The 14690-nt window shown below is 43.8% G+C and overlaps 1 protein-coding gene across 4 annotated transcripts in view; it reads right to left on the reverse strand.

Annotated features, from left to right (window-relative positions):
- Positions 1–9407, reverse strand: part of DLG5 (discs large MAGUK scaffold protein 5) — a 97405-nt gene extending 87998 nt beyond the window's left edge. For 2 of the 4 annotated variants that reach the window (XM_054515513.1, XM_054515512.1), the window contains exon 1: positions 8567–9407. In XM_054515513.1, coding sequence (XP_054371488.1) covers positions 8567–8867 — 301 coding nt within the window. In that variant the 5' untranslated portion in view covers positions 8868–9407. The remainder of the gene's footprint in view (positions 1–8566) is intronic. The other 2 variants (XM_036386050.2, XM_036386049.2) reach the window with 1 other exon arrangement.
- Between the last annotated feature and the right edge of the window lie 5283 nt (positions 9408–14690).

Raw genomic sequence — 14690 nt, forward strand, 5'->3', positions numbered from 1 at the left:
TTGCTCACCACCTGAAAAACACAACATCATGACCTAAATGCGAATTAGACCTTAAAAATCACAGCAAGTGTTCACAAGATGATGCATGAAGTGTTTAAGAGAACTTTAAAACTAAGTATCAAGATTCCCTGAAAGAAGTTATTAAAACAACATCTGTCAATCTTCTGTCACTTTCTAGTTGAACAACTCCCAACAACTCAATCAACCCCTCTTTCTGCAAGAGGATCCTAACTGTGGAAGGAAAACTCAGATTATATAAGTGCTCCAGAAAGAGCTAGATCACATGGTTACCCAAGTCTCAAAATTCCCCCTACAATGATTTTTCCACAAAAGCACGCAACAGAGGAAAGCTAGCCACAAGAAAACCAAATACAAACAAGAAAAATAAACAATAATATAGTTTTATGCTTATTAATAAAACCCATGAACATCTATGTAACAGTTCAGACAGATTTGTAATTGTCTACACCAGCTTTATTTCCCCAACCCACAAGTTCTGATTCTTCTACAGAAAAACATACTTATACTTGTCAGTTGGTCAGTCTCAGAAAAAGAGACCAGAGTTGAAAGGGATTTTGGTGCACCAACACCAAAAGAACACAGTTCACTTACGCCAAAAGTGAGTTCACAATTCCCACTAGATTTTACATCCATCCTCAAGGAAAATACCTTCCTACCTACAGCACAGCTATCTCTTCCCACACAAACTCTACTTTGAGCACTACTGAGCAGCAAACAACCATCAGCCTCACTTTCTAAGGTACAAGAGGTACTTCACTGATGACATTGTTCAACACAGAGAGCTCAGTATGCAAGGCTGGAAGGTAAGTACATGAATAATAAACATGTTTGTGAATCAGCAATTATGTGCAGGTAGAATAAAAAGCTAGAGCAAAAGGAGATTTTTTTAGGAAAACTAATTTTGAAATTAGTTTAAAGAACGTTGGCTTTGAGGGTTTGGAGGTGGGGAAGAAGTTTCTTCGTTCACATCTGATACATAATAAATTGTCAATTACATAAAAAGTCTCCAAAAAACCAACCCCTCAACCCTCCAGTTGAAACACTTAATGGTTTTATATTCTCTCTTGCTTTTTGTCTCCAGCTGCAGGTCAGCAAATCTTAATCAGGATGACACAGGCTATTTAAAATACAATGCCTTCATCAGCCAGCTAGAAAAAAATTTATGATTTTCAAAAATACAAAGAGCAGCTCACCAGAACAAACATATTAATGCTGTGAACAAGCAAACTGCTGAGCAGCTCAACGCATGAACTGTGAAATTAGAGGTTTTCAAAGCTGTGAGGAAGAAGAAGGTAGTGTTATATATATGAAATAGGCTGCCTTTAACTTCCTCTGACACCAGTTTGGGCAAGAAGGGCTTTCCAGTTGTAGAATGTTATTCTGTATGCCCAGTAATCATAGACTGTCTAGAAAAATGTTGTTCAGCGTTCACCCCAAGTGGCCAAGTACTTCCACCAACTTCAAGGGCCACCAGCTCTTGCTATCACCAGCTTCTGAAGCCTGGGAAGGGTGTACCATGGAAATCACACTCTTGCACAACAGCTGGCAACAGGAGCTCCCAGAGTTAACCTTATTTGTTAGCTACAAGAGGAGTGGATGCTGGTATTACCCCATCAGCATCAACACATCTGCTAGTGCACCACAACCCATGACAGGCATATATTGCACGTCACACTGTGCACTGGATTTTTTGAATTAGTTTCTAAGTAATAGCACTATGGGCCTCCTTCAATATTTTAGTAATTCTGTCTCCCATTGACAAGAATTAATCTACCTGAGTATCACTAAGAACTCAAAAAAATGACCCTTTTGGAAGAGCCAGGCTCCAACATTTGAGGCAGACTAACAACACCAGTCTCTTCAGAGGACAGCACCCTTCTTGTCTGCTTCTACTAGAAAAGCATTGCTAGCCTCAAGCCAAAGCTCAGCCACTGCAAACTTGCCAGCTCCTCCATCAGAATGATTCAGGTCTAAATTGCCACCGTTCCCAAAAAAGCAGCCAACGACTTGCATCTTGAAGGTCACAAACAATGTTTCACCATGAACTACTCAATATAGCTCCATAACCTAGATGTCTCACCTACATGACCACAGCTCTTTTCACAAAAAGGTAAATCCACTAACAACACGTTTTTCTGTCTCCATCAACACTATGAACAGTTTATGTAAAGAAAAGTTTTAGCATTACTATACATACAGCATTTTTCAATTCTTCGTATGAAAAGAACCCACAACAGGAACTAACTGCTTCACACTGACACCCAGTATGTGCTGGTGGCTTATCACAGTTTAACCCCAGCCAAAACCATGATAGGACTGAACAGCTCTGAAAGATGCCTCTGTCCTTGGGGTTTTACAGAGTAAGGAATCCTTACAAGCAGTTTATCAACACTTACTGATATCTTTCTAATGACTGGAATTCTGAATAAGGAATTTTAATGCTATAAAATAATAATTAAAGTAACAATTGATAGGAGCTAGGAAGAAGCAAAAATAAAGAAATGAAAGTAAAAAACCAGAAAGTGGCAAAAGCAAGCAGCAAATGGGAGAAAAAAAATACTTAGCAGCTCATATTAGAGACTGCTGAGAGAACTGGAAAGCCCAAAGTCAATATCTGTGCGGTGGATTGGTTTTCACTAGCTAGACAAGGGATCAGAAACAATCTGACAAACTAGGACTGGTTACAGCTGCAAGAGAACAATGAGACTGAGAACGGTAGTTAAAACAAGCTAAAGATCTGAAACCTCTGAAACAAGCAATCTTTAAGCTTTAACAAGGAAGTAAGAAGAAAGTTAGAGAAAACTGTTAGCCTTCCTTAATGATCATGTCTAATTTAAGACACCAAGTCTTGTGTGTGTCCAAAGCAACTTGATAGTTGGATGCACCAACACCACAAAAATGGTTATTATTCCCCTTGGTCTGATGAAAACAATGTCCCCGGGAGTTTACTGTGGGCAGCTTTCTTTCCACTCCGTCCCTGAGCACAGCAAAAATGTAATTGAGAACTACCACCCTTGGGATTTATGAACTACTAAAACATGCATTTCCTTCTTTGGAATTGAGAGCCTACTTCCATGAACTTACTACTATTAGACATTTCATTGGGAATACCCATCCGGACACTTGCCAGAATCTCCCTTCACTTCTTCAGCCTGGCAATTCCACGAGATAGCAAAAATCTGAGATCATCAACAGACACAGGTACTGCTAAACTACTGCCAAGTAGTTCGTCCAGGTTAATTACTGCTCAGTGCTGCTGAGGAGCTGCACTCCTCCAAAGATGGCTTCTGAACGCTGCCTGCTTTTTCATCAACACGATTTCAGAAATCCTGCAACACGACTTGCGTAGCTACCCTGGGAACTAATAACAGGTCTGGAAAAACCCAAACACACTGCTCTACTTCTCCCACTCTTCAATTTTCAGTGACAGAAGGGAGTATAAATTGTACTTAATTAAAAAATTGTCAGTTCAGTCCTTGAGTCAGTAAATCATGTTTTTACAATTTCTCCTCATTCTCCCCTCTCTCCGGGAATGCACACTTACAGCACTAATTCTCACCTCCTGGAGAAGGGTGTCTTCTCCCCTTTCTTCCACCTTGCTCCTACAGAAGTGCCACAGCACATGCCGCAGTTGAGACGGTCACAGAACACAAAATATCATCATACAAGATCAGAAAGCTTTAAGCATCGCCATACCACTTCAGAAGGCCTTAAGCTTCTCTCCTTCTTGTTCTTCAGCCCAGCCTTTTATATTCCTCATCCTGCATGCTTTACACCTGTGTGCCCTCTGTTGCCTTTGGTGATTGGTCAGCCCCCATGGCTCTTTGCTGTCAATGCTGCTCACCTGCCTCAGAGCTGTACCCACTGGGGACGAGGCTCAGCCCAGCTCCCCCCCAATCACCACAAACTGTGTGCCTACACGGAGAACACATCCTGCCTCCCCATCTCACACTCTCCTTCCAGAGTCTCTCAGCTCCTCACTAGCACAAATTGTCAATCCCTCTCCTTTAGCCAGTCACTAGCCAATGCTTTGTGGGGATCAGTCAAGACTTTGTGAGAGATGGGAAGGAAGAAACAAAACGTGGATGTCCCACCACCACGTCCAAGCAGCCATGATTCCAGCTCTTCAAGGTCAACCCTGGAATTACTGCATTTCCTGTGGGTCTCCTGTGATGCTGTCAGAGAAGTGGGTCCCAGCTGCCTATCTCCTAAATTTATACTTACAGAGCTTGCTTTTTGTGTTTGGTTTTAAATATGCTGAAGACTTTGAAATATTTAAAACTTTGTGATTTCAAATCCCATATTGTCCAAAACAACTTCATTCATTTTTTTATATACAAAGCAGACAGAGAAAGTTGAGATAATCCCTCCTTTTTCCCCTACTCTTAATCATGTCCACGTTTACTTTCTCACTGGGAATTAACATTTTATGTCTGACCAAACACAGTTAGAAAAAAATAAGTCTTAATAAATACTAGAAGAAAAATTTTCAAAGTCAATCTACAACCATCTTCTTTCTTTCCTGCCCCTTTAAAGATCTTCTAAAATATGCAATCAATTTTGAGTTCTAAAACTTAAATTCTCATCTTGAAACTGTTAAAGAAAACACCTTTAAAGCCTAACACATACTCACTGACTGCAGCTAGAGGAATACAGAAGACCAACTGCTAATAGGAAAGAAAACTCTGAACCTAAAATTTTATTAACTGTGCAAGCCATAATGAAGCTTTTGAGTTCAGCAATTGACTCTGTTTCAAGATAAAGTGCACCTCTGTAGCCCCACACGTTCATCTTGAAAACAAATTCCAAGCTCAACAACCAAACCTGCCTTTTCCCATCTTTGTAGTATCACAAAAATGTAATACAAAGCTCTACATTAGCTGAAGCAATTTGAAGACTTACATAGGTTCCTCAGATTTCCATTCTGGTCTTTTAATTACACGTAAAGAAAATACATCTTCGTAGCACTTGTCACAATGAAGCACCTTCCGTTGCATTATTGTCATGGACATTTTGTATGACACAAAATTCACATAAAGCAACAATAGGAAAGAAACATTTTCTGGTAAGCAAGATATCTAAGAGACAACTAAATGATCAGAAATAATTTATTTTCATATTAGAAAGGATATTTACTTCTATCAGGATGAGGATTTCCCAGATGCATGATGGAGGTCATTTGCCAAATCAAGTATTTAATGGTAATCTATAAGTTCACTCCCAAGTAAATAAACAAAAAACTTAGCACACTACTTAAAGAATTAATCCATGTGTAAAATACTAAGAGATTTTAAATCAGCCAAGCAACCATTCTCACTTGGGCAGAGCCAATTTCTCTCATATGTTTACGAAGAAGTGCAATGTAGTAATCAAAGGTTTTACTCAAGGAAGAACTAAAGTCTGCAAACATGATTAAATGAAACAGAAAATCCCACTTGGTTTCAGCTTCTGCTTTACAGAAGGTAATTTCCTGTTTGATTTTGCACTCTTAATTAACACTAGTTTGGCATACTATGCTTTATTTCAAATTTGAGAAAACTTTAAAAACATATATTTTATTGGAGAAACTATACAGTTTAAGGTTTAAAATCAGCAATTAGAAGTCCCCATAGAAGACAAATGTCTTTAAATGGTGACTGAACAGGAGGAAACTCTATAAAGATAAAAAGCTCTTTGTAAAGTAGAGAAAGAGTGAAAAAATCTTTCAGCAGCTACCAGGACCCCAGTTATTTCCCTTGAGCAGTCTGCTCAGCTGTTTACCTCCCTCTGTGTGGCACAGATAAATACTTATAAAAGTGTCAGCTCTACATTGTCCAGCCAGTCACAAGAACTGCTGGTATAAATAACAACCAGAGTTCCCATTAGAGTTCACACATCACCTTTAAAGTACAAAAGGAGGCAATATTTAAACTGAGAAGGATGAAAACACAAAGTAATGGTACACGTTGCACACATCAAAACGGATCAAGAAACACTCATCCTACTGTAGTGAGTGGTGTGCACGCTGATTTCTGAAAATTTGAACAAAATTATGTTGCTAAATTACCTTCTCACTTCCCTCACAACAGCAGCATAATGGAAAAAAGAAATTAGCAAACACCACTACAAGACACTATTGATTACAAATAGTTTTCATCTCCAACAAGCATTCAGGTGACATGCATTTTATTAGCCTCCTCTTCTAAATAATAATAAAATTACATGTACCACTGTAAGCTATCATTTTTACATACATTAATGTATGTAAAAAACTTATTCAACTCTACAGGTTTCATCAAAGGGATGTTTGAGATATTTATTTTTTACTTTTAAGAATACGTGACATGGACTGTTTCACTTTGGTATTTTAAATACATAATCCAACACTTCTCACTGCCACACGTACATCTTACTTCTTGCCAAAAAACGAAAAGTGACTTGACTCATCCACCTACAATATCTCCAGTGAAAAGGGGTAGAACTCCCAAATGGCACAAGAAGAGCAGAGGGGTGGTCAAACTTCCTACAGGGAGATATTGGAATAAAACTGATTACACGTTCAACGAGAACCTTTCTATCACAGTTACCCTCAAACGTTAACTCTTTGTGAAACACATCCAGGACAAACTCACAAGAAGACCAGGAATTACCAGAGACATTCAGTGGACACACAAGCAGTCTCATGAGTAATTACCATAACACTTCTTCAGGGGGGGTGCTGGAATATATTCAAATACACCAATATTTGAAGGTCCACTACCTTCCTATGGTCTACTATTAATTAAGCTCGCTGTCAGCAATCTCCTGTGAACTAATTTTTAAACATGTTTATCACAAGAAAACAAATCCATAACTCTCAAAGTTAGCTTTTATTACCACTGATAAATGAAAGCAATAACATTTTAAAACTCATCACATCAAAGAAACACCCCTCCCCACACACGCTAGTTTAACTCAGATTAAGCCTCCTGAACACAGTCAAACAGGATATAGCTCACTTTGACAAACTACTTTTCCCTCGAGAACTCAGTGTTGTGAGTCATTCTTTGATTCCAACTTGCACTTTAAAAATTAAGACTATTACTATGTCCAACATATACTTTATTATTATTTTCTACTTTTCATATTATACACCTTTGATTTTAAGCCTGGGGAGTGCTGGTAGCACAGTACCATCAATCCATCTTCTCACCAAGACAAGAATGAGCTTTACTCTAACCATACAAAGCCATCATGGGTGCCATTCTGGAAGGCAGTGAGTGCCCTCATCTCCCATTGATGTCAGACCACATAATGTTTCAAGTATTGAGGTCTATTGTTGAGTCCATTTCTCCCCATCTTGTGAGGTCCTGCCATATACTCATTAGAAAAGGCCATACACTACACTACACTGAAATAAAACAAAACCTAAGACCCCCAAGCATTTGCATTTACGGAACTCTTACCATCCACAGCATCATTCAAGTAATGGCAGAGTACACAGAGAAACCATACATGCAAGGACTATTTTCCAGACAGAAGCCGCTCTTAAAGGGCTTTGTTTTCTTAAAGAAATTGTATCATTTGTAGGAGTCAGGAAGCCCTTTCAAAGCATTTCTTTATGTAAAAAGGTAGTGACACTGTAAATCCTGAACCCAGTAACAACAGTGGAGAGACCCCACATTTCTGAATCAGTCAATTTGGTCACGCCGGATAAGAATACCTACACATCACTTGAATACAGAATTACCATTTACTCCAATTTTTCATTTAGAAACAGAGCTGCACTTGCAAGACCTTATATACTGTCAACTATTGTAATTTTAAAGCTTTGGTTTGTACACATGAAAGTAGACTGTGACTTGTTTTGGAGGGAGGAGAATAGGGAAAGACCTGTGGATCAAAGCCCAACTTACTTAAGGAGTGTTTTACACCCAAAACCTTCTCGCCTGGATTTGCAGTTAAATCAATGTTCTAACCTGTTATAATCAATGTTCTTCCCTGTTCTAACCGCCAAGAAGAATTACAACAATATAGCTTCAAACAAACACATGGCTGTCCAGAGAAAAAGAGTTACAAGATTTACTCCAAGGCACATCTGCTGGAGCCCTGCCCGCCGGCCAACTCCGGCAGAGTGGCTGCACGGGGGAGTTTCAGCTCTGCCCGGCCAAGAAGCGGCTGTGTAACACCACCAGCGTTGGTGCTCAAGGGAGAAGAGCCCCTCGGGGCTCGCTTTTCCCGAGTCCCCAGCCGACAGCCGACTTTGGGGAACGGCAACAGCCGCAAGAACCGGGCTAGGGTGGCCTCTCCAAAGGGCAGGGCGCAGCATCCGCGGCACCTCTCGGGGACCAGTACCAGCGCTCCCGCCAGGAGAGAAAGCGAAAGGGTCGGAAGCAGAAAACAAGCATCGAGAGCCCAAGAGCAAACACGGGAGAGTTTTACTCTCCACCGGAAAAGGAGGACCCCCGCCCGCTCCCTTCCCACCTTCGGGCGGGGGGCCCGAGGGGCCCGCGCTGCCCCGGCGGGGGTGGGCGGGGGCAGCCGCTGCCTCCTCCCGCTCCCGCCCCGCGCCCCCGGCCCCACTCACCGGCCGTCTCGGCCGCGGCCGGCGTCCCCGCCACGCCGTTCAGGTAGAGGATGGAGAGCAGGTGGGGCTGCGTCTTCTCCAGGGCCACCCGCAGGTCCTGGAAGTGGTCCCGTTCCTTGCCCAGCAGCAGGGCGATGAGCAGCTCGGCCTTCCCGCCGCCCGCCGCCTCCAGGTCGCGCAGGTCGCGGGGGCCGAGGGCGCCGGCGGCCTCCAGCAGCTCCACCACCTTGTCCACCTCGGTCATGGCCTGCGCCAGGCTCTGCCGGCACTGGGCGAGCAGCTCCTTGTGCTTGGGCTCCATGGCCGCTGCAGGGCCGCCGCCGCCGCCGGCCAAACTTCGCCCGCCCCCGGCCCCGCCGCTCCGCCACCGCCGCCCCCGGGGAGGCGCGGGCCGAGGCGGGGCGGGCGCCGCCGGCCGCCCTCCTCCGGCACCCGGCGCCCCCGCAGCGGCCCCCGGCGAAACTTCGTCCGGAGAGGAGGAGCGGAGCTGGGACAGGACCTGGGCCGAGGGCGGCTTTGCCTTCTCCTCTTCCTCCTCCTCGTCCAGCAGGCGGGGGGCGAGCCGCCGTCAGGGGCTGCTGCTCCTCTTCCTCCTCCGTCTGGCGCCCCGCTCGCCTCCTTTCCGCCCCCCCGGGCGGCGAAACAACTTCTCCTCCTCCTCTCGCCTCCCCGCGGGAGGGGACCGCGGGGAGCGCCGCCGCTTCCCGGCACCCCGCACCCCCGCGGGGCAGTCGGGATAACTTCTCTCCGCCGCTCGCCGCAGCCACACGGCCGGGAGGGGGTGCGGGGAGACGGGCTCAGCTCCAGGCGCCTCCTTTCATCGGCGGGCGCACGCAGCCATATTGGCTACACAAAGCTGCCGCCTGCGCCGAGACGGGGCTGCGGCATCGCATCGCCCGCCCCGCGCCGCCCGCCCGCCGCAGCGGCCGCCGCTCCCCCGGCCCGCTCCGGCCCGGCCCGGCCGCCGCCCGCCCCCCGACCGTCAGTGAGGGGCGCCCCCGGCCCCCGTGCGGCGCCGAGCGGGGCGGGCCGGGGAGGGACCCGCGGCGCGGCCTGCCCGAGGTTCCGCCGCTCCTCCCTCCGGGGCTCCGCCGGGCCAGGACGGGGTGCCCGGGCCGGGTGTCTCGGCGGCGAGACAAAGGCGGCGCTGCCGCGCTGGTGACGGGCCGGGGCCGGGCGGGCCGTGCCGCTGCCCTCTCCAGAAGGCGGGAGCGGCCGCCTGTTGAGGCTGCCGGAGTCGGCACCGGGCGGCAGCTTCAAGATTTATTTCGTCCTAAACCGGGAAAAGCTAAACGTCAAAATAGTAACAGACTGCTTACGGGCATTGTCCATTAGAATTTGCAAAAACAAAAGTTTGCAAAGGAGATCTAAACACTAGTAATAGGCGCTGGCTCATCTTCCTTGTAAAATTCTTCAGCGTTTCATGAATGACCAGAGACGACGTGTCCGTAGTCAGCCGTAGCAGGGGGACGCAATTGTTTAGCAAAGAAATAGGAGAGTAACAACTTTTCTGTCTGAAAGTAAACGGGCTGCCAACATCACTTGCTCCAAATGTTAGCTTAATTTGCAAACAGACTGCAGAATGACCACGAGCAGTTCTCATCTTAAATTCACATTTCATACATTTCCGTTACAGTGAAAGGGCTTTACTGGTAGTGGTGGTAACCCAACTATACCAAGAGAGAACCACAATTATCTGACAGTCTCCTTTCCAACCAACCCTGTGCTTGATTTAGTATCCAGAGACCTGGACTCAGTGAGGTACAAGGGACAGCCTTTGTTCCCTAAAATTTCCAACAATTTTAACACACCCACTGGGAGAATTCGGGTCCTGAACTGAGTTTCAAGCTACTTTATGTAGCTCAGTAGATGATGATTTCTCTCATGTGAAAACATCTTAGGTTACATGCAATTGTGCTATGCATTCTACTTCTGGCAAAGGCAGACAGAGAATAAGAGGAGTTAGGGATTGTTCTCAACCTTAAGTCATTATTTATAACAATACTTGAAACTATGGGGTGATTTTGAAATAAGTATTTTCACTTTTGGTCTATTCATTTTTATTTTTTGATCCATTTTTATTTAATGCTCTTGTAAACTAATTTCTTCTAATTTTTCTTCCATTTTTTTTTCAACAACTTTCTTTTCTATACAAAATATACAGAAATTACCTTTGTTGTCTAATGACTAATGCTACAAATTCCTGCAAACTATGTTAGTTCTAGTCTATTTGAATTTATCAGAAAATCTGCCTATTTCTCTCTAGTTAAAGCTGGGCAGTTTTGCAGGTCAAGTAATTGCAGATTCCACAAGTGCTAGCTGACCAGTGTGCATTAATTGCTGGCCTCACAGCACGGGTGAGAAGTGAAAGCTGCCTGGTGTCACCCACTCGAGCAGTGCCACGGCAGGGCCCTCTGTGCCTGCCACAGGACACTGTGCAATGCAAAGCTTTTGGAAGGCACATGCACAGGAAGACTGAAGAAAGATTGCACAAGTTATTCAAATATGTCCTTTTTTAAAGACTTTCTAATCTCAGCTAATCTCCTTTAACAATATTATTGTACTGTGTATGTGCTTAAACAGTTTCCTGTAAAGGAAAGGAAACATGCCATCAAATTTCATTAAGAGGCATTATGTTAAGAGCCCTGCTCTAGGTTGATGCAGCTGTTCTCTGCTACTTGAAATAATAAAGACAATCTTGAGTTCCCTCCTCTTCCTGACTGGGCACTGAAGAGCACCTTTCACCAGGGGTTGCAGTAACAGGAATGGCAGCATTCAGGCAGGGCATAACTTGGCTATTTGAGTCTCATTTCAAAACCTAGAGGGAAGTGGTGGCTCTAGGTACTGCTGCTCCTGCCACTCCCAGAAGTGTGTCCTAGTCCTTTGCCTTCTCTTCAAAATAAACCATTCATCTTTTCCTCACTCCTTGCCTGCCCCAGCTATTGCCTGCAGATCCACATCGCCTGTTGCCCTTCTCAGGCAGTGCCAGGCAGCAGGTAGATCTCTGTTGTACCAGGTTTCTTTCTTTCTTTTTGGAAATGCAGTTTCTACCTTTCTGTCCTATCTGAGTCTCTTAACATTCCATTTGTCTTGCAAATGGTAAGGCTGGTCTCAGAAAAATTCAGATAAATTTCTCATTGCACAAATGTCTCTTCCATGGGTCCAGCTGTCAGACTCTTGCCTGTCTAAGAGAAGGACCTTGCTGTTACCTCTGTTTCCTAACTCAGTGTAAACCTTCTATAGCAAATGCAGGGCAAGTTTTCATAAAACATGGGTATATTTTGAAGACTCAAATTATGAAATGGATGCAAATTTATTATGCCAAAAGTTATGCAGTGACCCAAATTCAGATCACTACAGTATCCCAGAATGCTGATATTTTCTGATAGGACACCCTTTAGATATATCTAGGCTTTAAAACAGGCTTATTATACTCATTCTAATGGAACTTTTCATTGGACAATAGTCTTCTGTGCAATATTAGTTGTCACTCCTCAAACATTTCCTCCTCTGCCTGCTTTTTGCTGCCCAAGTCGCAGAAACAGCTCTGCTGCTGTAGGTTTCCTGGTAAATCCCCTCCTCAAAATCCTTAGTTTGAACCAATCACATATTCTAATGGCCAAAACCAGAGGGTTTTCTTCAAGATTAGAGTGTTTTAAAATTTAATTTAAATACATGGCGGACATCTCAGTTGTTTTTTGGTATTGGAGCCCTTAGGATACAGGTCTTCAGGCTCCAGTGGCAGTTGTGTATCCCAGAAATGGCTTTGTAACAAAAGCCACACATGTAATCACATGATTCAAACCTTCATATGAAGGTTTAGAGAAAAATATGAGATTTACCATAAGTTAATGGAAGGAAGGTTATGCAATCTCCAAGACAGGCATATGAAAAATACAAGAAACCACCAAGATTAGAGCTCTTTAGGTACAATGTGAACACCACAGAGCTTTGTCATGGGTGTAACACAAAACACTAGCAGCTAAGCAGCTCTCAACAGCAGCTTATTTTTTCATATTAATGTAACTGATAGACAATTAATTAGCACTTGCAGGATAGGAAGGCACTGTTTTAATGTGCCAGCAGATCAAAGGATTTCGTTTAGCCATTAAAAAACCCCAAACCATAATGTGAGCAGTCTGAGCAGTGCCCAGGGAAAATATTTCACCTGGGGGTATCGTATCCAGGAATGGGCTATGCCCATAAATTCTGAGATCCTCAGAGCTCCTGCTGCAACTGCAGACTGAGGGAGCTGCTGTTGGACACTCACAGAAGCACAAGGATCATTTATCTTCCCAAAAATGTGTAACTGTGAACTTCAGGAAATGGTTTTGCTCTTTCTTCACTGAACTTCCGTGACATACCATATGAGGGAAAGCAGACCAGAGGATTATATTGCCACTTTTTGCCCTTTTTTTTGTTCTTTTTTTTTTCTTTTTTCTTTTTTGTAGCCATAAAACCTACCAGTCACTTCATCTTGTACTGCACTAGGCAGTTTTCAGATAAAAATTATTAGGGTCCTTTCCCACTCTGGGCAAATGAAAATGAAGATGAGACAGTTATTTCAGTCAGCTTCAACAAGCTTCAACAGAAAGCAAACTCTGCTGAAGGTTTTAGATTCCCCCCTGGGCTGTTCAAAAAGCAAATAAACTTGTTTTACTTAATCAACTTGTTAAAAGAGAAAGAAAAGGCCTTCCTCCAGGGCAGAATAGCTGGCAGGAAGGGTGTTTGTTTGTTTGGGGTGTGGAGGGGGAGAAGAAAAGGGCAGGTAAATCGTCTCCTCCTGGAGCTGTGAATACACACAATCACTTCTGTTTCTCAGAAAACTGCTTCCAAAAACAGGCAGCAAAAGCAAACCAGAAACCCTGTGGTGGCAGTCCTGCAGGGGTGAAAGAATTTCAGCTTTTATAGGGAAGACACTCTGCAAGCAAATCCCCAGTACCCATCTGCTTAGAACAGACCAGGGGCATGATTTAATTTTCTTTGGGAGACTGGGCTGGCTTGTGATGTGGTTAACTTCTATAAGCAAGCAGATGTTAAACAGCTCCTTTGAAAGCTGTTGCTTGCAGCTTGTTATTGGTTCAGTTTCTAGGTCACTTTTCAAGTCAAGGCAAAAGATTATTTATACCAATAATTTGCTTTTACTTCTTTTAGCACTCACGGGGAGATAAAAGCAAATGGGTGCCCTAAACATCCATGGGCAACTTCTATAAACAAGCCATGCAAAAGCTGGGAGCTTGTAGGAAGAAAACCCAAACTGCAGTTGAAGAAGATAGTCAAATATAATAGTAAAGATTCCAGAGAATGCCTCAGCACATTTTCACCATCTTCATCGGTTTTGTCAGCAATGAGTATTTTCAAATGCGATTTCAATCTAAAGGCTCTTGAAGAAGCAAAAACATTTCCTTATGTTCCACCTCTTAGCTCTAAGAATGACATTTGTACTTTTCACAGCAATAGTTGCCCTGCTCACTGACGTACAAGGGTTTAAGAGTTGAATCCATGTCAATTAGAAGGTAAGTTTTCCAGGGACTCCAAGGGCAGTGCTTTGATCGTGGCACAAGTGAACTCAAACAAAATGGCTCCAGAAAAGTCAATATTGCTCAAAAATTCCAGGGTAATCCAAGTGTCTCTAGTCCAAGCCCAAAGAGCTCCCTGAGGCAATGGAGAGAGGTGTGCATGCAAGTGTGATTCTCTCTCTAGATGCTGTGCAACACCTGTCTTTCCACACATCCCTGAAGAGCTCATCCCAGAGCTCATCTATTTTGCAATGCTTAAGCCAAGGGGATAACAGAGGTGGCAGGCCATTTCCTAAAAAACCCCAGAACCCAGCACATCCACATTTGGGAACAGACCAATACTCAGATGTGGTTGAACTGCAAAAGCTCCTCATGTGTGGAAAAAGAGAAACAGGATTGTAGGGAGCTGGAGGGGATTATTATTGCTTCATAATAAATGCTCTAGCATTCTGAATTCATCTAGTTTATGATACAGGAGAATCATTTCTAGTGTACTTTCATGAATTTTGCAGAGTTTTACAAATGCTTGTGAAAACCAGACAAAGGTAGATGGTCAGAACATTGAAAAATTTGCATCAAATCATGTGTCATACTCATAGCTAAGA

Source organism: Molothrus ater, chromosome 8 (genome assembly GCF_012460135.2).
Source record: "Molothrus ater isolate BHLD 08-10-18 breed brown headed cowbird chromosome 8, BPBGC_Mater_1.1, whole genome shotgun sequence".
NCBI classification, from domain to species: Eukaryota; Metazoa; Chordata; class Aves; order Passeriformes; family Icteridae; genus Molothrus; species Molothrus ater.